This window comes from Schistocerca piceifrons, chromosome X, assembly GCF_021461385.2.
Source record: "Schistocerca piceifrons isolate TAMUIC-IGC-003096 chromosome X, iqSchPice1.1, whole genome shotgun sequence".
NCBI classification, from domain to species: domain Eukaryota; kingdom Metazoa; phylum Arthropoda; class Insecta; order Orthoptera; family Acrididae; genus Schistocerca; species Schistocerca piceifrons.
In genome coordinates, this window is record NC_060149.1 from 28,082,304 (window position 1) to 28,107,366 (window position 25,063).

At 45.4% G+C, this 25,063-nt stretch overlaps 1 protein-coding gene across 1 annotated transcript in view; it reads right to left on the bottom strand.

The window, feature by feature from the left end:
• LOC124722165 (latrophilin Cirl) overlaps positions 1–25,063 on the bottom strand; it is a 799,917-nt gene that overhangs the window by 110,149 nt on the left and 664,705 nt on the right. The window contains exon 5 of the mRNA XM_047247367.1: positions 3,525–3,717. Within this exon, the coding sequence (XP_047103323.1) occupies positions 3,525–3,717 (193 nt within the window). The remainder of the gene's footprint in view (positions 1–3,524; positions 3,718–25,063) is intronic.

Consider the following 25,063-nt stretch of genomic DNA (forward strand, 5'->3'; position numbering starts at 1 on the left):
AGTACCCCACGACCTAATAGCTCGCGCGCGCACGCACCACTTCGGCAATGGTGGATGCAGATGTGTTGCGGAGGGTCCAGTGAGTGCTGAAGTATTTACAAGAGCAAGGTGGTCAACGTCTTCTCCAAAGTGAAAGTTGCTCGTATGAGTACGTACCAGCTCTGTAGTGATAAACTAGGACGTCAAACGTACAAAATGGAGTTATTGCGCATAGCGTAATGTGCAATCAAATGGAGCCTACATATTGTGTTTTTTCTACCTCATTGGATACGGACGATGTTACTGTATGCACTATTATTTTCTGTTGGCTTTATTTGTCTCGTCTCACTGAACTAATGGGACAGCTCCGGCATAGGGCAGAGTTGATGCTACCTGTTCTTGCTGTCGCGGTCTCTTTTTTTTATCGCATTGGCGGGACAAGGTTTTGCTAGATACACTTTTGTTTTGAACTGACATGAGGACTCGAATGCTGACCGTCAAATGTGGCACTTTTTCTTCATCCTGTACAAGAAAGAATCCTGCAACCATACCTACAAAACCGCACAGCAGTGCAAACTTATAATTAAATGAACAAAATAAGAACAAAGAATGTTAAGTACACGAAATGAATATGGTACATCGTTGAAAAATTCTGGTCTTCCGTAATATTCGTTGCAATATTTTCTCTGTGGTCTTTAAATGGTAAACGGATGGCATTTCCCACGCTACACACGGCACACAATGAGGTAAACGTTTGAAACTCACTTGCTACTTAACAAACGGACGGAAAAGGGAAAAAAATCTGGAAACTGCTGACGGATATTCCCTAAATATGATGTTGGAGAAGAAAGCAAGTATTGTGCAGGATGAGTCCGCCTCTTTTTAGAGTGCGGCAGACATAGTTTCTGAAAAGTTCAGTGTTCAGTTGAGAAGTGTCGTCAACTAAACTTGTAGACGGTAGTTTGACGCGTCTGTGCATCACCAAGGAAAATAGCAACAGTCCAGTAGCATTTACTGTCCAAAATATAGGATATAAGCGAAGAATTATTTTTGAATATGCTGGAACGAAAGCAAATAATTAAGAACCACAGACAAAGCAAGATACACGCTGGTGTGAAGATATATTTCTAGCGGAAATTTATGAATGAAATATAAGTTCCTATAGAACTCTGAGGAAAGCGAAGTAAAATTTCATGAATATAATTGTATCAGACAAACAACAAAATGGACAGTACAAGGTGATAATTTTAGCTTATAAAGTATCTTCACAGGATCTAATTTTAATAGAGGAGAAAGTAAAAATTTACAACATTAATCTGAACTACCTACAGTTTCTTACACTGCAACAGAAAAAATTACGTGATGAAATGATTAAATTGAAGTGTATCTCAGTTTTGAGGGAAAAGCTCAGACCGTCACAAACTGATACAAATTGGAATATGGCCAGTAACAGCGAGCAGTGCAAGATTTGATACTAAAAAGATGGTACATACGTGAACACCTCATTTACAGGCAAGAGCAAACTATTTTCAGCTGTACAAGCTATAACGATCTGCTGACATTGTGATATAAACAAAGCAAGATGGCGAATACTGATTTAAACATATATTAAATAAGAAGTGGAACAGTAGGAAGAAACACGCAGCAAGTACTAAATAATGAGATCTATTCTGATTCTACTTCATGAGATCTAGGCAGAAATGCCATCCGTAAACATCGAGAGCTCTTTTAGTGAAAGCAAATTGGACCAATACTACTGAACTTGTAGACACGAACGAGTGGATGAAGACTTAATACGTGTGGCAGTACCAAAGCACACGTAGCATAGAGCACAGGAGGAACACACAAGGTATAAATAAATAAAAAAGGAAACCATCCACGATGCTCATAACAGTAACAAGATGCTAAGACAACAGAAGTAACACATTAAGTAGACATAACAAAAATGCCGCCTCGTCTGATTAGGAAACCTGGTTTTCCTTTTGATGAGCAGCTGCAACCAGGAACAATGCACGGGATACTCTAATCCGATTAAAATTACTTGATAGTTGACGTGTGTCGCACGACTGCTACGGTCGCAGGTTCGAATCCTGCCTCGGGCATGGGTGTGTGTGATGTCCTTAGGTTAGTTAGGTTTAAGTAGTTCTAAGTTCTAGGGGACTGATGACCACAGCTGTTAAGTCCCATAGTGCTCAGAGCCATTTGAACCATTTGACGTGTGTCACTTGCCGCTACAGTGTTGCCGCATGCGCTTGCCGGCACTCGCTCGGTTATAGGCGTCACACAAACACGGCGGGTCACTTCACAAATGCTGTTAACGTTTAACGCGGAGCAATGTTGGAAGCGGCCGCGCGAACTACGACGGAAGAGGGAGACGCTCTGTCGACAGCTAATGTTACGCGACCACTGACTGAAATGCGGCAGACGACGGTTTTGTAACTGTCAATTTAAACTAACGTCCTAACCTAGCCACAACCTCGCGATGTGAATGTATCCGAGAAAACGGCAATCAACAATCTGCGGCAAAACTAAAATCACGATCGCTTTGTTGACGGCCTTCGAGGCTAAGCCCTACGAGAAAACTCAAGACAGAAAAATTTCAATTTCAGCGGTAAAAGCAAACTGTAATTTCTGACTGTCTTTGGTTACACTATCCTCACACTGGCTGCACGGAATGCCGCGCTACCAACCGATGAGCAGTCCTGCTTGGCTCTCGGTAAAAGATTGTAGGGAACACATGCAGATTCCACATGGAAAAAAATGATAGGAAGAAAAATAAGAGCAAATAAATAAGCTGATACTGTGATGATGAAAATGACGCGGAAAAGTATTAGAAATAAAATAACTACATTTATACCAATTAACTGAATAAAAAATACTCGAAGTCTTCTGATCAGATTTAGAAAAAAAAAAAAAAAAATATTGCTTCATTTGCCGAGCCTCGAACCTAAGACCTCCCATACGTCGGGTATATACGCTAACGAGTGCGCTACGCCATTACGCTGGCAAAATTTGTTTATGTTTCTGGTGACGCAGTTGCAACGATTAATTGCAGCCTTCGAAAATTGGGCTTCACGCAATGTCTTGCGAGGCTAATCTAATGTAAGCCAATCTCTGTGATTATAATAACTTTATATGTGACGCAGATTGTGTCTTGTGCGGAAGGATGCAGTAGTCTGTGTTTAGTGCTATGTATAAATCTGTGTATTTCGTTACCATCGGTGTGTGTGTGTGTGTGTGTGTGTGTGTGTGTGTGAGGGGCCAGGCCCTGCATTACGGGATCCACACAAATCAAGAAAGAAAGCCGGACAAGGAGTTTGAAGAAAAGTGAGTAAATTGTTGTGGCAGTTTTGTAACGGTGAACGTTTCGGGCATGACGTTGAGCGCTCTGACTGGAGGAAACCAGCTACGACGCGTGAAGTGTCAACTATCAAGCAATTGTAATCGGACTATAGCTAGCTGGCAGGAGGAGGGGAAAGCGAAGGGGAGGTAGAACGGGTGGGGGTTGTGGTGGGGGCAGGAGGGGAGAGCGGCGACTCTTATACCTGTTGTGCAGCACGCGTAGCGACTTAGGCGACATGCAGTTAACGCTCCACTCTGTATTCCCGTGTTCGTTGCAGATGGTGATGGAGAAGCGGCCGTAGTTGGCGCGGATCAGATGGATGAGGTTTCCGTCGGTGCAGCGGATGGCGAGCACCTTACCCTCACAGGCGTAAACCGTATCGTAACGCGGTTGCTCTGAAACATAAAACAAAATTGGCTTCATTACACTTCACGCTGCAACAAAGTCGCAAATTTACAATGGAAAATCCGTCGACGGGTCACAGGATTCTAAACAAAGGACTGAAATGGTAAACTATAGAACGACAAACTGATATTATGTGTGCTTTCCGCTGTTCTCCCTGATCACTCAGAAAATATGGCGATGACTACTTCCTAGATTAAAATGCAGTCATTTGCACAAGGAAAAGTGCTACTATGTACGAGGGCGTACTGAAAAGTAAAGCCTCCCAAATTATTTTCTGTGAAAACTCTAAAAGCTTTATTTTTAAGTAAAAAAAAAAACGCTATTAACATTCTACGTCTTTACTCTTCAAAAAATGGCTCTGAGCACTATGCGACTTACCTTCTGAGGTCATTAGTCCCCTAGAACTTAGAACTACTTAAACCTAACTAACCTAAGGACATCACACTTATCCATGCCCGAGGCAGGATTCGAACCTGCGACCGTAGCGGTCGCGCGGTTCCAGACTGTAGCGCCTAGAACCTCTTGGCCACTCCGGCCGGCTTTACTCTTCATGTCCACATATTTATTTCTCATTTGACTATCGCATCATAGCCGGCCGGAGTGGCCGAGCGGTTCTAGGCACTACAGTCTGGAACCGCGCGACCGCTACGGTTGCAGGTTCGAATCCTGCCTCGGGCATGGATGTGTGTGATGTCATTAGGTTAGTTAGGTTTAAGTAGTTCTGAGTTCTAGGGGACTGATAACCTCAGAAGTTAAGTCCCATAGTGCTCAGAGCCATTTGAACCTATCGCATCATAATATAACAAGCTACACTGGACAAACCAGTGAGAAAATGTTCAAATGTGTGTGAATTCCCAAGGGGCCAAACTGCTGAGGTCATCGGTCCCTAGACTTACACACTATTTAAATTAACTTTTGCTGAGGACAACACGCACACCCATGCGCGAGGGAGGACTCGAACCTCCGGCGGGAGGGGCCGCGCAATCTGTGACATGGCGCACTCGGCGTGGCAACCGGTGAGAGATCAGTCTGTTGATACGTCACCGTAGAATTTTTGACTTTGTTGAAGGAGCCACAACCTGATCTCAGCTTGCACTGCTTCACCATTATCAAAGTGAAATCCTCGAAAGTGTTCTTTAAGTTTTGGAAAGAGCTGAAAATCGGATGGGACCAAGTCGGGAGTGTAGGGAGGGTGAACGGTGACAGTGAACCCGAGGCATCAGATTGTTGAAGATATTGCAGCACTCGAGTCTGCGGTCGCATTGTCATGCTGAAGGAGGGAGTGTTCCCTGAGCAGACGGCTGAGAATATGCAAACGTGAGGAATAAAGACTTAGAATGTTAATATCGTTTGTCTAATTTAACAAACTTTAAGAGTTTTCACATACAAAATTCGGAGGCATTACTTTTCAGCACGCCCTCGTAAATCGTGAGTGGATGGAGTAGCAGAGGAAAATCTGTATTAAAATGAAAAATGGAACATAATAAAATACGTGCTTGAAAACACCCGCATTCAGAACACTCGAAACAGCATTTGTTTCCTCACTGTGATTATTTAACCAACCCGTACAGAGAGCCGTGCGCGTTAATGCGCCACTTCCGGGACGGGGAGGTGCGCCAGACCCGGATCTACGGCGAGGCTCGGCGCGCTGGCCAGCCCAGTGTGGCTTTTAGGCGATTTCCCACACCCCACGAGGCGAATATCGAGCTGGTACCCAAGTCTCGCTTCAGTTACACGATTCGCGACCACTTTGACACGCGTAACACTACACTCAGCCAGTTGGGGTACACATATTCCGTTCCGTGGGCGGGGGTGGACAGAAAGCACATCAGTTCACCTCTTCAACTGACCATTCCAAATCCGTAAATAATCCTGAAGACCCCGCGCCGATGCGAGACAAAGGCACAGGAAGAAGTTCGCTATTATTTAACCAACGAAGGTGACATTCGAATTTCTGAATTTTTATAACACTTCCATGAGCAACAGGCTGCCAGCAGAACTGAGAAATATGAGTGATGAACCCCAGCTGAAGATAAAACGCTTCCTCGTGACACAGTAGTTTTATTCCACAGCTGTTCACAACTTTCACTGCACCGTATCCATCCATTTTTTCATTCACCGACGAATGGCATTCGTCGATGTGGAGATTATATATTATTTTAGTCTTATTTCAGTAGATTTTCAGACCTGCTTTCAAACGTGCTCAATTATGATATCTGCACTAGCGGCAAAAGGAAATACCGGTACCGACAATACGAAGATGATTTTAGTAAGCTCGATAACACGTACTGCTTCATAGTTTTTCCATTTTAGAGACCAACAAACTTCCTACGGGCAACTGAGAATAATTGTAGTGTGGTCGAGTCTCCTGTTTCAACTCTAAATTTTCCCTTATTCTGGTGATTCTATATTATGTTCCTCAACACGCTAAACAATTTCATCGATGCATTATTTTTCAAAGGCGGTTAATATAGCAAAGCATTACTCATATGTATGTGTTATCTCAAATCTCTTGCCGCGTGGAGTAGCTGAGCGGTCTCAGGTGTCTTGCCACGGCTCGCGTGGCTGCCCCCGTCAGAGGTTCGAGTCCTCCCTTTGACATGGGCGTGTGCGTTATCCTTAGCGTAAGTTAGTTTAAGTAGTGTGTAAGCTAGTGAACGATGAATCCAGAGGTTTGGTCCCATAGAACTTACCACAGCCGGCCGGTGTGGCCGAGCGGTTCTAGGCGCTTCAGTCTGGAGCCGCGTGACCGCTACGGTCGCAGGTTCGAATCCTACCTCGGGCATGGATGTGTGTGATGTCCTTAGGTTAGTTAGGTTTAAGTAGTTCTAAGGGACTGGTGACCTCAGATGTTAAGTCCCGTAGTACTCAGAGCCATTTGAACCACTTTGAACTTACCACAAGTTTCCATTTTTTTTCAGGTCTCTTGTTTTCGTGCAAACGTTTTTAATTAGACTGAAATGTGGCGACTCGTTACGTGATCTACTAACTCCCACGGAACACGAGAAAACAAAAACAAAAAAGGTAAAGAAAATGGCTTAAGATTATTGGACTGGGTTTTCTCCAACGCTAGTCCTTATCGATGAATAGGATCAGCCAAGAGTAACAACATCAGTGTGAGTGGAAACAAGGGATGCTTGGAATGTAGCACGCTCACAATACGCATTACCTGTGCCGTGACGCTGACGCCGCTATGACGAACGCAGTTCCTTCGTAGGACTCAGCGCCGTCCACGCCGGCAAGAGGAAAAAGTGTGGCGCATTTTGAAAGCGACCTGTCGCTGGCCCGTCTCTTTTTCCTGCTGGCCCACAACTGGTCGCTTCAGTCGCATTCTTCGCGTTGCTTTATAACGGCGCCGTAAAAAAAATTAACGTCTCTATACAAAATTTCTAAATTCCAGAGAGGGAGAGCAGTTGCGGCTAGTCCCACTCGCCGGAGAAGGCGTGCTTATATGAAAGCGCAGCAACGTGACGTGCCTGCACCACGAAGCGTAATGAAATAATAGAGGCCGGCTCGCAACACTGGCTGTAACCAAAGTTTCTTCTTTATCTTCTTCTTCCTCCTCCTCCTCCTCCTCCTCCTCCTCCTTGCCTTAGCCCGTTTCTCTACAGGTCTGTGTTATTACGTGGATTATCGCAATGTTAGTAACAGATGGCTGCCGGATAGCGTTACTGGCACCCCAATGTGTGAAAACGTTTTCAAAATATTTTGCGCAGCCTGTATCTGAGGCGGACGTGGGAACCAGCCCGGTATTTGCAGGGTTGGGCGTAGGAAACGGCCTAAAAACCACATGCAGGCTGGCCGGTTCACCAGCTCTCGTCGTTGGTCGTCCGGGGCAGGCTAGCCTCCTCCAGTCCCGAGCCAGTCGGTGTAATCAAACCCTCATGACGTACTAATGCTACGTGTGTGTTGACTGTGTCGCCAGCATTGGCCGCTACGTATTTTTTTATGTCGCAGTAAACCCTTTCCTCAGCTTCCACGTAAGACTTTCGCATGTGTCACTGTGATATACAGATACATAATTCATTCTAAAAGCTCTGCAGACAGAAACAGATTGTCCTAAGAGGTGGTTCTAATACACAGACTGCTACGATGAACATCGCGGAAGAAATACTGTCAAGTCAAGGAAACAAGGTTTTCTTCAAATGCCTTCAAATGTAATTTTGTTCTTTGTCACACGCAAGATATTCTTTTAATTACGTACGTAAATATTCGGTAAGTTATTCTGTACACTTCTGTTGAATTACTTCATCTCGCTACAGTATATTCGGTCAAAGAAAGCATGAATTGTAGCTGTATCACTTCTGGTGCACCGGAATCTGCTTTTCCGTAAGATTTGTGGAGGTCGGCTCACACAGTGTAAATAAATATCAAGTTTCTTTTTTAAGCAAAAGACGAAACGCGTCTGGGGTTAAAAAATCTATCTACTTTGCAATGCTTAAAATATATGTTTGCTTCTTATACAGAAAAGTAATATTTGGCTGTAAATGAGTAATATCGCAAAAGAGAATTACACAATTACTATTAAATATTGACTCAGCAACCTCTCATCCGGAGTAATCGTCGTGCTGTAAGATTATTTTGAAGTATCATTGGTGCTTGCTTACTTTGGCTATGTAGCAATTTCACCACTGTCGATTCAAAGCAGCAACATCCCCACCAAAACTTCCCGATCGCAAAGACCACTGACATTATCAGCACTAGTATCGTTTCTTTGCCTTATATTTAATATTTTAAGTCGCTGGAAATGAAGGAGATATGTAAAAGCAGCACTCTGTGGACAGGCAGGGCACGCCTGGAGGCATAGTGTGCAACGCAATTCCAAATTAATCACCGGAGGAAACGGCTCGGACATGTGCGCCAGTAAAGGCAGCTATCGCCAAATGTCGGCAAACGCGCGTTTAACGATGAACGACGGAAGTGCACACAGCACGATACACGTTAGCAATTTCGCTACCTGCACATAACTCGGGCTTTGACAACGAAACCGATGTCGCTACTAGCAAACACCGTGTATTAATTGAGCATACAGTCGTCGACTACAAACGATATGTATTCACGAAGCGACTGTGTACCACGACATGCGTCACATCTCTGCATCAATAGCTTAAGAGTAACAATCTGCTCACCGTGCAGTTTGAAATGGCGTTAAATGCATAATTACGAGTGCAGAGACAAACGAAGCGGAAACACGAAAAGACAGTGCAGTGCTTCGTAGACGCCAAAGGTCAAAATACCGACACGTGATTTCAATACAACAGATGGGTCGGTAACAAAGAGAAGGAACCCGATAGTATTCGATAATAAGATTAGTAACAAACCTCTGGAGCGTGTAACATTATTTAAATATTTAGGGGTGGTCCTAAAAATCTATTTCAAATCAAGTAAAATCAGAACCGTGGAAGTCGTATAGAAGATCTTGATGTTTTGGAGGAGATCTCGGTAAATGTGGTCCAGTTGTATAGGAAAACGCATAAATGACGACAGTCCACCAGTGCTACACTGCTGCTTCTTATCTACTAGACGTGACAACAGGCTCTGAACGAATTTAGTGACGTGCTGTCAGAATCTTAACAGGTCGGTACAGATGATGCGAAAATGCAACAGAGATTCTCGGGGAACTTAAATGGGAATCTATGGAAGAAAGACTACTTTGTTCTCGCAGAACCCTGTTGGATAAATTTATAGAAGCTATAATTAAAAAAGAATGAGCGACCATTCTGCTGGGACCACTGCACATCTCACAGGGGTCATGAGAATGGAATGAGAGAGGTCAGAGCGAACACAGAGGTACTCGTGGCCATTTTCTCTCTCTCAATACTCGAATGGAGTAGGACAAAGAAAATGGCTTATATTGGGAGCAGAGCACTACACAGTGGCTTGCGGGTGATTCAGCTGCCCCTGCCGGTTTGTTTCATGCAGCCTGCACTACGTCTGCATCCAGACAGGCGACAGCCACGTAATCGATCTCAGAGCCTTGGACGACTGTTACCAAACGGAACCGTTCTGTAAAAATAACAAATGAGGATTAGTCATGAGTTACACGCTATTTTTGGACCAAGGTATAACTTACTTCTGCCATACTTATCCAAGGGTCTCCAATTTTTCTTTGTGTAACCAGCGTCGTTGTCATACAGATTTTGGAAGTCTCTGTAAGTTTATTCCGATTATATGTAGTAGTACTTAATCTTTCGTAAACTGTTCAGAAACGTTGGCTTATACAGTGTGTTTTGTCATCGGAAACAACGAAATTAACAGGTTATATCAAAATGGGAAGTGCGGAACTGCAACTTTCCAATCTGTAACCAAATGAAACGTTTAATATGTGATTCGCCACGTTAATGTGCTAAAGTAGTTTCACAAACAAAATGTGTACAATATGTCTAAGATGTCTTCGTATACTTTCACAGTTAATCTGCGACATTTTGACAATGTACTTAATATCTCCATAGTGAACTGGCACAACAACACTGTTCTGTCATGTGGGATTGCATAAAACGACATCGGTAGGGGAAGCATATGTAGATATAAAATGCTGAGTCTCCAGGAATGGGTTTCTCACAGAGGACAAGCTGACTCCAATGCCTACTGTATGTTCAAAGAGACTAAACAGCAGAAGGTCATCAGTTCCCTATTCACTTCCCAGGATAGAAGCAGTTTACATCATGTGTTTGCATACAGACTAAATTCTGTATGCAAGTGCGGGAAAGTGTGCTAAATGCATAGCGTCTGAGGTGGAACATGGTAACCAGCCCGGTATTCACCTGGCGACATGTGGAAAACCGCCTTAAAACGACACCCAGCCTTACTGGCACACCGGCACTGCGTCGTTAATCCGCTGGGCGGATCCGATTCGAGGCTGGTGTACCGGCCCGTGCTGGAAGCGGTCTCCTTAAAATGCACAGCTAACCGGGAGAGTACAGGACCCGGGACAGTGATCTCTCTCTCTCTCTCTCTCTCTCTCTCTCTCTCTCTCTCTCTCTCTCTCTGTGTGTGTGTGTGTGTGTGTGTGTGTGTGTGTGTGTGTGTGCGCGCGCGTAGTTTTCGGTGCCAGGGGAAGCAGAGGTGAATGGAGGAAGAACTGTCAGCTGTGTGTGTCAACGTCTTCAAAATGGTTCAAATGGCTCTGAGCACTATGGGACTTAACATCAATGGTCATCAGTCCCCTAGAACTTAGAGCTACTTAAACCTAACTACCCTAAGGACATCACACAACATCCAGGCATCACGAGGCAGAGAAAATCCCTGACCCCGCCGGGAATCGAACCCGGGAACCCGGGCGTGTCAACGTCTGCTGCGGACTGGTGTCGGGGCAATGAGCCATCTTTCGCGGCACTTGGTTCACAGACTGCTGGCCACAGTAAGTATTTTAGGACAATTCCATTCTTTCTTATCTTACCGTGGAGACACCCTGAACCGTTGAGCAATGCAGTGAATAAACGTGGCCTGGTTCACGCTGTGTTCCTTCACTTTCGGACGGTGTTCGATAAAGTTCCTCAGTATTGCCCAGTTAACGAGATACGAGTTATGAGGGATGATTTTACGACAGCGCAACCCCACAAGACTGTAGCGGGACCTGCAGAGGTTCGCCTCTCGGTACAGGGGCTGCCATTCAACGAACTACACAACAACGTGCCCAAACAATAATAATATTAATCTTAAAACTTGGACAACTGTTCTTCCTTCGGAGTAAACAACTAAATACACTACTGGCCATTAAAATTGCTACACCAAGAAAAAATACAGATGATAAACGGGTATTCATTGGACAAATGTATTATAGTAGAACTGACATGTGATTACATTTTCACGCAATTTGGGTGCATAGATCCTGAGAAATCAGTACCCAGAACAACCACCTCTGGCCGTAATAACGGCCTTGATACGCCTGGGCCTTGAGTCGAACAGAGCTTGAACGGCATGTACAGGTACAGCTGCCCATGCAGCTTCAACACGATACCACAGTTCATCAAGACTAGTGACTGGCGTATTGTGAGGAGCCAGTTTCTCGGCCACCATTGACCAGACGTTTTCAATTGGTGAGAGATCTGGAGAATGTGCTGGCCAGGGCAGCAGTCGAACATTTTCTGTATCGAGAAAGGCCCGTACAGGACCTGCAACATGCGGTCGTGCATTATCCTGCTGAAATGTGGGGTTTCGCAGGGATCGAATGAAGGGTAGAGCCACGGGTCGTAACACATCTGAAATGTAACGTCCACTGTTCAAAGTGCCGTCAATGCGAACAAGAGGTGACCAACACGTTAACCAATGGCACCCCATACCATCACGCCGGGTGATACGCCAGTATGGTGATGACGAATACACGCTTCCAATGTGCGTTCACCGCGATGTCGCGAAACACGGATGCGACCATCATGATGCTGTAATCAGAGCCTGGATTCGTCCGAAAAAATTACGTTTTGTCATTCGTGCACCCAGGTTCGTCGTTGAGTACACCATCGCAGGCGCTCCTGTCTGTGATGCAGCGTCAAGGGTAACCGCAGGCATGGTCTCCGAGGTGATAGTCCATGCTGCTGCAAACGTCGTCGAACTGTTGTTGTCTTGCAAACGTCCCCGTCTGTTGACTCAGGGATCGAGACGTGGCTGCAAGCCCGCAGCTCGTGGTCGTGCGGTAGCGTTCTCGCTTCCCACGCCCGGGTTTCCGGGTTCGATTCCCGGCGGGGTCAGGGATTTTCTCTGCCTCGACATGGCTGGGTGTTGTGTGATGTCCTTAGGTTAGTTAGGTTTCAGTAGTACTAAGTTCTAGGGGACTGATGACCATAGATGTTAAGTGCCATAGTGCTCAGAGCCATTTGAACGTGGCTGCACGATAAACCACAATCGCGATAGGCTACAATCCGACCTTTATCAATGTCGGAAACGTGATGGTACGCATTTCTCCTCCTTACACGAGGCATCACAACAACGTTTCACCAGGCAACGCCGGTCAGCTGCTGTTCGTGTATGAGAAATCGGTTGAAAACTTTCCCCATGTCAGCACGTTTTAGGTGTCGCCACCGGCGCCAACCCTGTGTAAATGCTCTGAAAAGCTAATCATTTGCATGTCACAGCATCTTCTTCCTGTCGGTTAAATTTCACGTCTGTAGCACGTCATCTTCGTGGTGTAGCAATTTTAATGACCAGTGGTGTACGTTGTTGTCTGCCACTTAGATAGTACCCAAAAGATCAAAGCGGCAATATGCGACACATGTGTGCTCACGGATTAGCAATACACCATCTAAAAATTAACGTAAATGCGATTCCCTCCGCCGCCTACATTATTTTGTTTTGTGGAGTGCAAATAATGTACTATAATATGACACTGCATTTATTTTATTAACTGTGGCAGCAAAGTGGCCATAACGGCAGCAAGTTAAAAGACATGTTCGTCTGCATTTTCAACTGTCACCGTTTTAGTTCCTGACAGACTAGAGAGTTGGTAGCGGAAGAAAAGGTTGCTCATCGTACCAGAGGTTGTAGCACTGCAGAAATGGAAAGATGAGTAGACACGAAGCAGCTAAGCTGGCGTGCCAGCCTGTTACAGGTTCCGTGCATTTGCATTCCTTATCTTCCGCTGTCTGTTGGGCCAACTATCCAAAGACGAATTTATGCGGCACAGCACGAAGCGTTCACGAGCCCCCAGCACCGCACGCCCCTTCACATCGTACTCCCGAGCACACATTCTTCAGTTTCCTCAAAGGGCACCACTATATCCTATCCGCACGGAATTTTACTGTTGTTCCACATTTTCCGTCTTCACAATTATACTCCAGTCAGCTCGTAAATTGCTACATACAGTTAGTTACTCGACTTGGGCAAATATATGAAAAATAGACATCGCTGTGAAATTCTTACGATATTAAACGGGAACTTATTGCTCCTCCTCTTCTCGAATGTGAACTTTTTACATCGATGCAACACTCAATCAGATCTCGTTTGCTGCTCGTAATCTGAACTGAGTCTAAACGTAATTAATGGTCACAACTTTCTTGAAAAACTCGCAACGGAGCTTCTTCTATGTAATTTATTTATTTATCAGATACCCAAAACTACTTGGTCACGGAAACAGTCAGTAAATAGTTTACAGAACGTTGATTACAAAATTTATAGACAAGAATTAACGAAACACGAATATACAAATAAATAACACGTTACGAAGAAGAGTTCTCATCTACTGCGAGGAACTCCTGCGCAGAATAGAAGTAGTATGTGCCTCAAGGAAACATTTCAACTACATAGAAAAAGCTGCTATGTGATTAGCAGACACACAGAAAACTTGGGTATACAAAAACTGATTTGTGACCCATAGCGTGGTCTGGACGTGGTGAATGGAGAAAAAGTTAATACTGTTTATCCAGAACTATGAATATTATCTCGCAATCAAAACGAAAGTTAAACGTGAGTACAATGTTTCTTATGTCACATAGGAAGTGCCACAGCTTTACAAATCATACAGCTTTACCCAGTATTTCGATGCTGCTCTGACAGCCTTGTACCTGATGATGTTGCGAGGCTGAAAACAGCTGTGCAACATGAAATTAGTACTCACCAAGTGATCAGTTGTTAAACTCGACCACTGTGTTACCAACGTTTACAGCGAAACTTTCCGCAAAAAGACACGCGGCCAAAACGGGTGCTGATATACAGGTTGATTCCGTGATGATATTACTAACTTTCAAAGATCATGAAGAAGGGTAAATGAATCAGTCTGAGGTCAGAAAACCTGCTCCGAAAATGACCAGCTCAAAAGTTACAAGCAAAAATTATCCTGACACTTCCGACAGCGGACGTCCTCTACTTTTTTCCATATTTTGGCAGGAGGTAGTATGAACCAAAACAAGAAAAGTAGTCCAGTACATATGAGCTCGAATGTGCATTCTTTAACAGCTACGAGGGCAGTTCAATAAGTAATGCAACACATTTTTTTTCTCGGCCAATTTTGGTTGAAAAAACCGGAAATTTCTTGTGGAATATTTTCAAACATTCCCGCTTCGTCTCGTATAATTTCATTGACTTCCGACAGGTGGCAGCGCTGTACGGAGCTGTTAAAATGGCGTCTGTAACGGATGTGCGTTGCAAACAACGGGCAGTGATCGAGTTTCTTTTGGCGGAAAACCAGGGCATCTCAGATATTCATAGGCACTTGCAGAATGTCTACGGTGATCTGGCAGTGGACAAAAGCACGGTGAGTCGTTGGGCAAAGCGTGTGTCATCATCGCCGCAAGGTCAAGCAAGACTGTCTGATCTCCCGCGTGCGGGCCGGCCGTGCACAGCTGTGACTCCTGCAATGGCGGAGCGTGCGAACACACTCGTTCGAGATGATCGACGGATCACCATCAACTTGACATCTCTGTTGGTAGTGCTGTCACAATTGTTCACCAGTTGGGATATTCAAAGGTTTGTTCCCGCTGGGTCCCTCGTTGTCTAACCGAACACCATAAAGAGCAAAGGAGAACCATCTGTGCGGAATTGCTTGCCCGTCATGTGGCTGAGGGTGACAATTTCTTGTCAAAGATTGTTACAGGCGATGAAACATGGGTTCATCACTTCGAACCTGAAACAAAACGGCAATCAACGGAGTGGCGCCACACCCACTCCCCTACCAAGAAAAAGTTTAAAGCCATACCCTCAGCCGGTAAAGTCATGGTTACAGTCTTCTGGGACACTGAAGGGGTTATTCTGTTCGATGTCCTTCCCCATGGTCAAACGATCAACTCTGAAGTGTATTGTGCTACTCTTCAGAAATTGAAGAAACGACTTCAGCGTGTTCGTAGGCACAAAAATCAGAACGAACTTCTCCTTCTTCATGACAACGCAAGACCTCACACAAGTCTTCGCACCCGAGAGGAGCTCACAAAACTTCAGTGGACTGTTCTTCCTCATGCACCCTACAGCCCCGATCTCGCTCCGTCGGATTTCCATATGTTTGGCCCAATGAAGGACGCAATCCGTGGGAGGCACTACGCGGATGATGAAGAAGTTATTGATGCAGTACGACGTTGGCTCCGACATCGACCAGTGGAATGGTACCGTGCAGGCATACATGCCCTCATTTCAAGGTGGCGTAAGGCCGTAGCATTGAATGGAGATTACGTTGAAAAATAGTGTTGTGTAGCTAAAAGATTGGGGAATAACCTGGTGTCTTTCAATGCTGAATAAAACAACCCCTGTTTCAGAAAAAAAATGTGTTGCATTACTTATTGAACTGCCCTCGTACGAGCACTTCATCTTTGCTGCTGCGAAACACGTCTCTTCTATGTAACAAGCGCTTGCAGCTTTTAAGACACGCATTTTAGAACCAATTTTTACTGGGCCGTTTTTTCTAATTTTGGTCCTCCCAAAATACAGAAAGCAAAGAGCTTGCGGTAGAAAACGTACGAATCTCGCTTATAATTTTCTACTCGGTCGTTTCTGGACCAGGGTCCCTTACCTGAAATTGATACATTTACCTATCTCTACCAGCCCTGAAAGTTTTTATCATCAGGGATTCACCCTGTAACTGTATAAGTCTCCATATTTCGTTCATTACTAGTTTCATATCTTTATACTCCCGTAATTAATGGTTCTCCAGCGTCTTGAGGGGGTACATAATTCCATTTTAAAACTAAGCCGTTGTTCAGGTAGCTGAAGTTATGAGCACTGAGCATACAGCAAGACAGCGGACAAGTGCGAGTAAGACTGGCGCTCCGAGGTTCCGCACAATTCGTCTATAGAGTGAGTTTGGGAATATCAAAATGTGTAACATAAATGGCGGTATTTTTTGACTGCATTAACTTGAGAAGCTTAAATCTTTTACACCGACAAGAGGCCGTCGGGAATATTGGCTACGCCAACACTAGTCGCTGATCTCCGAATTAGACGCCTCGGCACCGTACGTACTCCACGAATCTTTCAGACGGCACTCAGAAATGTATCAGTGGCAGGCGGTAATATTCCTGAGGACCGGCAGCCCGGCGAATTAAGTGGGAGGCGTGCTCAATGCGTTGCAAACCATTTGGCGCGTACCCTTCTGAGAGCATCTCCCGTGGTCGTTACCGTACCCTGCCACTTCATCACGTCCCTCTCCACCCCCCTCCCCCCATCTCACATCTCTGGGGCCGCCTTCTCTCGCACTCGATTTTAATTTCCGTGATTTACTCCCTTTTACACTAATCGGATGGCTAGGAAAGTCACAAGCGAATGTGTCACACCACTAAGCGGACACAGAACAGAGAATGATACACAACTCAAAAGAAACATTCGGTTCTGTACTGCTGGCGGTAATAATTGAATGCATAAAGATTTCAAAGTGGTAAAAAGATTGGCAGTTCGCTTTGAATGTACAGAAATGTAAAACTGTTCGCTTTACAAAATGTTGAATAGTAGTAGCCCACGACTAAATTTACCTTAAGGCATAACTAGGTCTTTACTGACTAATTCTTACTTACAAGGGAACCTCCCCATCGCACCCCCCTCAGATTTAGTTGTAAGTTGGCGCAGTGGATAGGCCTTGAAAAACTGAACACAGATCAATCGAGAAAACAGGAAGACGTTGTGTGGAACTAAGAAAAAAATAAGCAAAATATACAAACTGAGTAGTCCATGCGCAAGATAGGCAACAACAAGGAATGGCTTAACTCAGGAGCGCCGTGGTCTCGTGGTTAGTGTGAGCAGCTGCGGAACGAGAGGTCCTTGGTTCAAGTCTTCCCTCGAGTCAAAAGTTTAATTTTTTATTTTCAGACAATTATTATCTATCCGTCCGTCCGTCCGATGCGAGGTAACTGCGCCGTAGTATGGGGACGCTGCACCTAAACAACATATTCCTGTCATGTGACGCACATGCCGTCACCAGTGTCGTATAGAATATATGAGACGTGTTTTCCTGTGGAGGAATCGGTTGACCTATGACCTTGCGATCAAATGTTTTCGGTTCCCATTGGAGAGGCACATCCTTTCGTCTACTAATCGCACGGTTTTGCGATGCGGTCGCAAAACACAGACACTAAACTTATTACAGTGAACAGAGACGTCAATGAACGAACGGACAGATCCTAACTTTGCGAAAATAAAGAAAGTAAACTTTTCACTCGAGGGAAGACTTGAACCAAGGTCCTCTCGTACCGCAAGTGCTCACGCTAACCCCAGGACCACGGCGCTCGTGAGTTCAGCCTATCATTGTGGTTGCTTATCTTGCGCATGGACTACTCAATTGATTCCCGAAGGGGTCAGGGATTTTCTCTGCCTCGTGATGGCTGGGTGTTGTGTGCTGTCCTTAGGTTCGTTAGGTTTAAGTAGTTCTAAGTACTAGGGGACTTATGACCACAGCAGTTGAGTCCCATAGTGCTCAGAGCCATTTGACCCATTTTTGACTACTCAATTTGTATATTTTGCTTATTTTTTTCATAGTTCCACACAACTTCTTCCTGTTTTCTCGATTGATGTGTGTTCAGTTTTTCAAGGCCTATCCACTGTGCCAACTTTTAACTAAATCTGAGGGGGGTGCGATGGGGAGGTTCCCTTGTCAGCTTCTCTTGCGACAATATTCGTCATATTTGATAACGCTCCTTGCAATGGAAATTTCCTATCGCACTCCCTCAGACTTAGTGCTGAGATGGCCCAGTGGACATCGTGTCAAAAACTGAACACAGATCTAGCGTGAAAACAGGAAGAAGTAGTCCGAACTGTGAGACAACAGCAAAACAGAGACAGTGAAAGGCCCAAAAACAAGGAGTGCAACAAAGAGCAGGTTGAAACAGCAACGGCCGGCCGCGGTGGTCTAGCGGTTCTAGGCGCTCAGTCCGGAACTGCACGACTGCTACGGTCGCAGGTTCGAATCCTGCCTCGGGCATGGGTGTGTGTGATGTCCTTAGGTTAGTTAGGTTTAAGTAGTTCTAAGTTCTAGGGGACTGATGACCACAGATGTTATGTCCCATAGTGCTCAGAGCCATTTGACCCATTTTGAACCAGCAACGGCGTCGTGAGTAAGTGGTGATGGTTTTGGAGTGTCACACGGGCGAGCCGTGTGCAAAACTCCCTCCTGCCACTTTTTTTTCGTAACATTATGAACTGTCCATCCGGTCTTTCAAATGTTTGTTCTCTTTCTGTAGTCTTGGCAGTTGTCATACTATACATTGGTTATAGACTATGAGTAATGTGGTAAGAACACGTTAACGTTGCAAGTAAATGTAATGAATAGTGAGAGCAGACTAGATACAACATAAACGTCTCCCAGAAACGAAAGCAACAAGGAAACGGGTGTGAACTATGTTACAACAAAGGAATTCGAGAGTCAAGACTTCAAAAAAGCTAAAAAACATAGTGTATGCTTTGACAGAGCACAAACAAACTGTGTGATTGTGAAACTGTTGCGTTTATTTCTGCAACTTAAGTGAAAACTACTATGTTTTCATAATTTCCTTGGGATTGATCATATTCACATTCATCGGAGCACCTAAATCGGGCAAGGAGGCATACCTCACTCACTTACCAGTCGTACAAATTAGGTGCGTCGATAAGAAATTCCTACCATATAACAAACGTACTGCCACTAATGCAGTGTATGACACACCAGACGTGTTTTCCGATGGAGGATTCGGTTGACTTGTCGTCCTGACACAAATTTGAATAAAGCAAACGAAATTAAAAAAAAAAGTCACGAGGGAGGTTAATACATGGTTACCCCGCTTGGCAGTCCATTGCACCACAACGCCATTTCCGTTCCCGGCTGCTGTATATTGTACTTCTTGTCGGTGGACCGTTCACTGTTTCTATTTTGCACTGTCCAGTACACTTTCTTCCTGTTTTCATGCTTGATCAGTGCTCAGCTTTTTACACGCTGTCCACTGTACCCTCCTACCTCTAAATCTGAGGGGTTCGAATGGGGAGTTTCCTTTGTTAGTACTAACCCTAACAAGGGAACCTCCCCATCGCACCCCCCTCAGATTTAGTTATAAGTTGGCACAGTGGATAGGCCTTGAAAAACTGAACACAGATCGATCGAGAAAACAGGAAGAAGTTGTGTGGAACTATGAAAAAATAAGCAAAATATACAAACTGGGTCGTCCATGTGCAATATAGGCAATATTAAGGGAAGCGTGAGACGAGGGGAGCCGTGGTCATGTGGTTAGAGGGAACAGCTATGGAGCTAGAGGTCTTTGGTTCAAATCTTCCCTCGACCGAAAATTTTAACTTTTTATTTTCAGTTTATGTGACAAACCCTTATGTTTTCATCACTTTTTTTGGAGTGATTATTACATCCACAAGAAAACCTAAATCGGGCAAGGTAGAAGAATCTTTTTACCCATTCGCCAAGTGTACTAGTTAGGTGGGTCGACAACATATTCCTGCCATGTGACGCACATGCTGTCACCAGTGTCGTATAGAATATACCAGACGTGTTTTCCTGTGCAGGAATCGGTTGACCTATGACCTTGCGATCAAATGTTTTCGGTTCCCATTGGAGAGACACGTCCTTTCAACTAATCGCACGGTTTTGCGGTGCTGTCGCAAAACACAGACACTAAACTTATTACAGTGAACAGAGACGTCAATGAACGAACGGACAGATCATAACTTTGCGAAAATAAAGAAAGCAAAATTTTCAACCGAGGGCAGATTCGAACCAAAGACCTCTCGTGCCGCAGCTGTTCACGCTAACCACGGGACCACGGCGCTCCTCGGCTCATATTGTCCTTAATATTGCCTATGTTACGCATGGACGACCCAGTTTGTATCTTTTGCTTATTTTTTCATAGTTCCACACAACTTCTTCCTGTTTTCTCGATTGATCTGTGTTCAGTTTTTCAAGGCCTATCCACTGTGCCAACTTATAACTAAATCTGAGGGGGGTGCGGTGGGGATGTTCCCTTGTAAGTAGTTAAACGATGCGATGACCACTGAACTTTCGCCACTACTCTTGTAATCGGATACCATCGGCTTCTCTCTCTCTTTGTTACGGTCACTGTCCCGCGTTTATTCACGTGTAAGGACAGTAACTGGAAAAAATATACAATCCGTTCTGAAATTCCTGATCATCATCCAACGAAGGTCATTTTCTGCAAATAAAGCAGTCGTCAGCGAACAGTTTGATAGTGCTGCTAAACCTATGTGATGAATTGCTTTTTAGTATTAAGACCGTTAATCGTTCTGTTTAGTTGCCTACGGCACAGCCGATGTTATTTTCGTATGCTTTTAACATTCGTCGCGCAGTAAAACATATTAGATATAACGCCTTTCGTCACCTGCTCCAACAATTTGTGACTGAAGCACACACGTAAGAGGAACTACAAGAGTGCTAAGCCACGTAGAGAGTAACAGTCAATTTCACGGCGTTTTGGGTTTAGAATTCGTACGGGCGCATGTGGCGCACAGCCGCTCCGGCCGAAACATTCGCTCGGTGGTCACTGTGATTAGCAGCCCGATCAATACCAAATCAGCCCATCCATCACACTAGCTGAATAACTGAAAGCCACTCGTGGGAAAACTACGGTGGCAGGTCGATGCTCCTGTTGACCTCTCCGTAGCGGGACGCGACTGCTTCTACAACACAAACCGAGTGCTCATTTTCGTGGCTTTCTCTATTTATAAACGTACTGTGGTAACTGAAAAATCGTGCGGGGCAGGGAGTCTGCTTATCGCGAACAGTCGCCTTAACCATTACGTTATCTGTGCACGCTCCCACACCCGCCTCAAAATTTCATTTACTGACGTTCGCGAACCATACTACAGGAGGTTCTCCCACGACCTATGGGGGAATAGTACAGGTAGTACAATACATAGTGGTCGATTTATGACAACGTACCGGTATCTCTGACGACGAAAAGCGTTAAAACAAAGTTTAAGGCCTCTAAATTTCAAAATAACACCACCCGGGAAGTAACAGTACTAAAACCTCTTTCACACAATGTAACTCTAGCGAGACAAAATTTATCAGTGGTATTCTGGATTGTGGCGTCATCTTTGGTCCTTGAACAGGTTGGCAAAAATATTGGCTCGATGCAATGTTCATTCTCACGACCTCGTTGCCACAATGAATAGCACAATTAAGAGGCAAATTGCACTTCATACTTTTACAGTATTCCAAGTCAACTAAACCCATGATGGTAGATGTTAGCTATGTTTTCATCAAAATAATGAGGAAAAATTTGTCTCTCTTCCCTAATCTACTTCCATCTTCTATTTCCCTCTCCCTGCTTCCAATTGCTCGTCACTCCCTGTCCATCTTCACCTCCCTCCCCACACCCTCTCGCACGACCATCTGCCTCTTCCCACCCCCTCCTTCCGCACACTCCCTCCCGCTAACAATGCCTCCTCCCATTCTGTCACTCCTCACACCCTTTTCCTTTTATACTTGCCCACCACCATTCACCATCTTCCACCCGCCTCCACATCTGCCATCTCCTGCTCCTCCTTTTCTCTCTCTTTATCAACACGTTTTCAACCTGATAACAGGGTGAGGTAGTTGATACTTACACCCACAGCATTTCTTTCCATGTAGAAAGCAATATTTGTGCCAAGTTTGGCTGAAATCGATAGGGTGGTTTAGGAGATGTGGAACGTACATACATAAATACATACACGGAAGCGCCAAAGAAACTGGTATAGGCACGCGCACTCAAATACAGAGATACACTATGTGGTCAAAAGTATCCGGACACCTGGCTGAAAATGACTTACAAGTTCGAGGCGCCCTCCACTGGGAATGCTGGAATTCAATATGGTGTTGGCCCACCCTTAGCCTTGATTACATCTTCCACTCTCGCAGGCATACGTTCAATCTTGGGGCAATGGTAGCCCATTCTTCACGGAGTGTTGCACTGAGGAGAGGTACAGATGTCGGTCGGTGACGTCTGGCACGAGGTCGGTGTTCCGAAACATCCCGAAGGTGTTCTATAGGATTCAGATCAGGACTCTGTGCAGGCCGATCCATTACAGGGATGTTGTTCTCGTGTAACCACTCCGCCACAGGCCGTGCATGACGAACGGGTGTTCGATCGTGTTGGAAGATGCAGTCGCCATCCCCGAATTGCTCTTCAACAGTGGGAAGCAAGAATGTGTTTAAAACATCAATGTAGGCCTGTGCTGTGATAGTGCCACGCCAAACAACATGAGGTGCAAGCCCCCTCTCCACGAAAAACACGACCACACCATAACACCACCGCCTCCGAATTTTACTGTTGCCACTACACATGATGATTCAGTTCACCGGGCATTCGCCATAATCACACTCTGCCATCGGATCGCCACATTGTACACCGTGATTCGGCACTCCACACAACGTTTTTCCACTGTTCAATCATCCGATGTTTACGCTCCTTATACAAAGCGAGACGACGTTTGGCATTTACCGGCGTGATGTGTGGCTTATGAGCAGCGGCTCGACCACGAAATCCAAGTTTTCTCACCTCCTACCTAAATGTCATTGTACTTGCGGTGGATGCTGATGCAGTCTGGAATTCCTGTGTGATGGTCAGGATAGATGTCTGCCTATTACACAGTACGACCCTCTTCAAGTGTCGGCGGTTTTTTTGTTTTGTTTTGGTTTTAGGGCGCAAAACTGCTATGGTCATTAGCGCCCGGTCCGTGACTTAGGAAACAGTAAAAAACCGAAAATGGAAACCAGCAGCAATGGGAACGAAACTCAAAAAATTGGAGAAACTAAAAGCAGAAGGAAGGCTTAAAAATCCACTACAGAAAGGGGTTGGTTGTCCCCAAAAAAAAGCTTCAAATGACTGACGTCATTTCACTGGCACTAATAAACTCGAGAACGCGATCGGCCGAACGCGTGTCATCAGCTAAAATTGACGATATATCAGGCGATAGCTGTAGACGGGCGCGTAACGGAGTAAAATAGGGGCACTCAATTAAAAGGTGTCTTACCGTCCATAGCTGAGAGCAGTGGGGACAGAGTGGGGGAGGATCGCCGCTTAAAAGATGTCGATGGCTAAAACGACAGTGCCCTATCCGGAGTCGAGTTGAAATTACCTCCTCCCGACGACGCGTTCGGGAGGAAGAGGTCCAAGCACAAGGAAGAGCTTTCACGTCCCGCAATTTATTACGGGGAAGTGTCGACCAATGTGCGTGCCATAAAAGAACAACACGACGACATAAAACGCTCCGTAGATCGGCGAAGGGAATCGATTGAATAGCTGGCCGAGGAAGAGAGACTGCAGCCTTGGCCGCCATATCGGCCGCCTCATTTCCACAGATACCAACGTGTCCCGGGAGCCAGAGGAACGCCACCGAGGCGCCCCCCAGGTGGAGCAAGCGCAGACAGTCCTGAATCCGGTGGACCAGAGGGTGGACAGGATAAAGAGCTTGGAGACTGAGGAGAGAGCTGAGAGAATCTGAGCAGATAACATACTGTATCCGCTGATGGCGGCGGATGTAGTGGACAGCCTGGAGAACAGCGTAAAGCTCCGCAGTATACACCGAACACTGGTCGGGAAGCCGAAATTGATTTGGGGTGTCGCCAACAATATAGGCACTCCCTACACCAAACGATGTTTTTGAGCCATCAGTGTAAATAAATGTGGCTTCCGTCATTTGTGCACATAGAGCAGAAATGCCTGACGATAAACAAGTGAAGGGGTACCATCCTTGGGAAACTGACAAAGGTCACGGAGCAGGCAGATCCGGGGACGGAGCCAAGGCGGTGCTGTACCCCAAGTTGTCAAGAAGGTTTTAGGAAAGCGGAAGGAAAGAGAATGGAGCAGTTGACGGAAGCGGACTCCCGGTGGTAGTAGGGAGGAGGGGCGGCCTGCATACCCTACATCAAAGGAGGCGTCGAAACAAATGTCATGGGCTGGATTAGCAGGCATGGAAGACAGATGGCTAGCATAACGACTCAGAAGGACTGCTCGCCGATTGGACAGCGGAGGTTCAGCAGTCTCAGCATAAAGGCTTTCCACAGGGCTGGTGTAAAAAGCTCCAGACACTAAACGTAATCCACGGTGGTGGATAGAGTCGAGACGCCGAAGAATAGACGGCCGAGCAGAGGAATAAACTATGTTTCCATAGTCCAATTTCGAGCGCACTAAGGCGCGATAGAGGCGGAGAAGGACCACTCGGTCCGCTCCCCAGGAGGTACCATTCAGGACACGGAGGGTCTTGAGGGATCGCAGACAGCGAGCCGAAAGATAGGAAACGTGGGAGGATCAGCACAGTTTTCTGTCAAACATAAGACCCAAGAATTTAGCGACGTCCGAAAACGGAAGGATGACAGGTCCTAGATGTAAGGAGGGTGGAAAGAGTGTCGGCGGTGTCTGTCAATCAACAGACGAGATCGGCCTGTAAGCTTTAGTGCTTTGTGTGTTTTCCACTTAACTATGACATCGGAAACAGTGGACCTAGGGATGT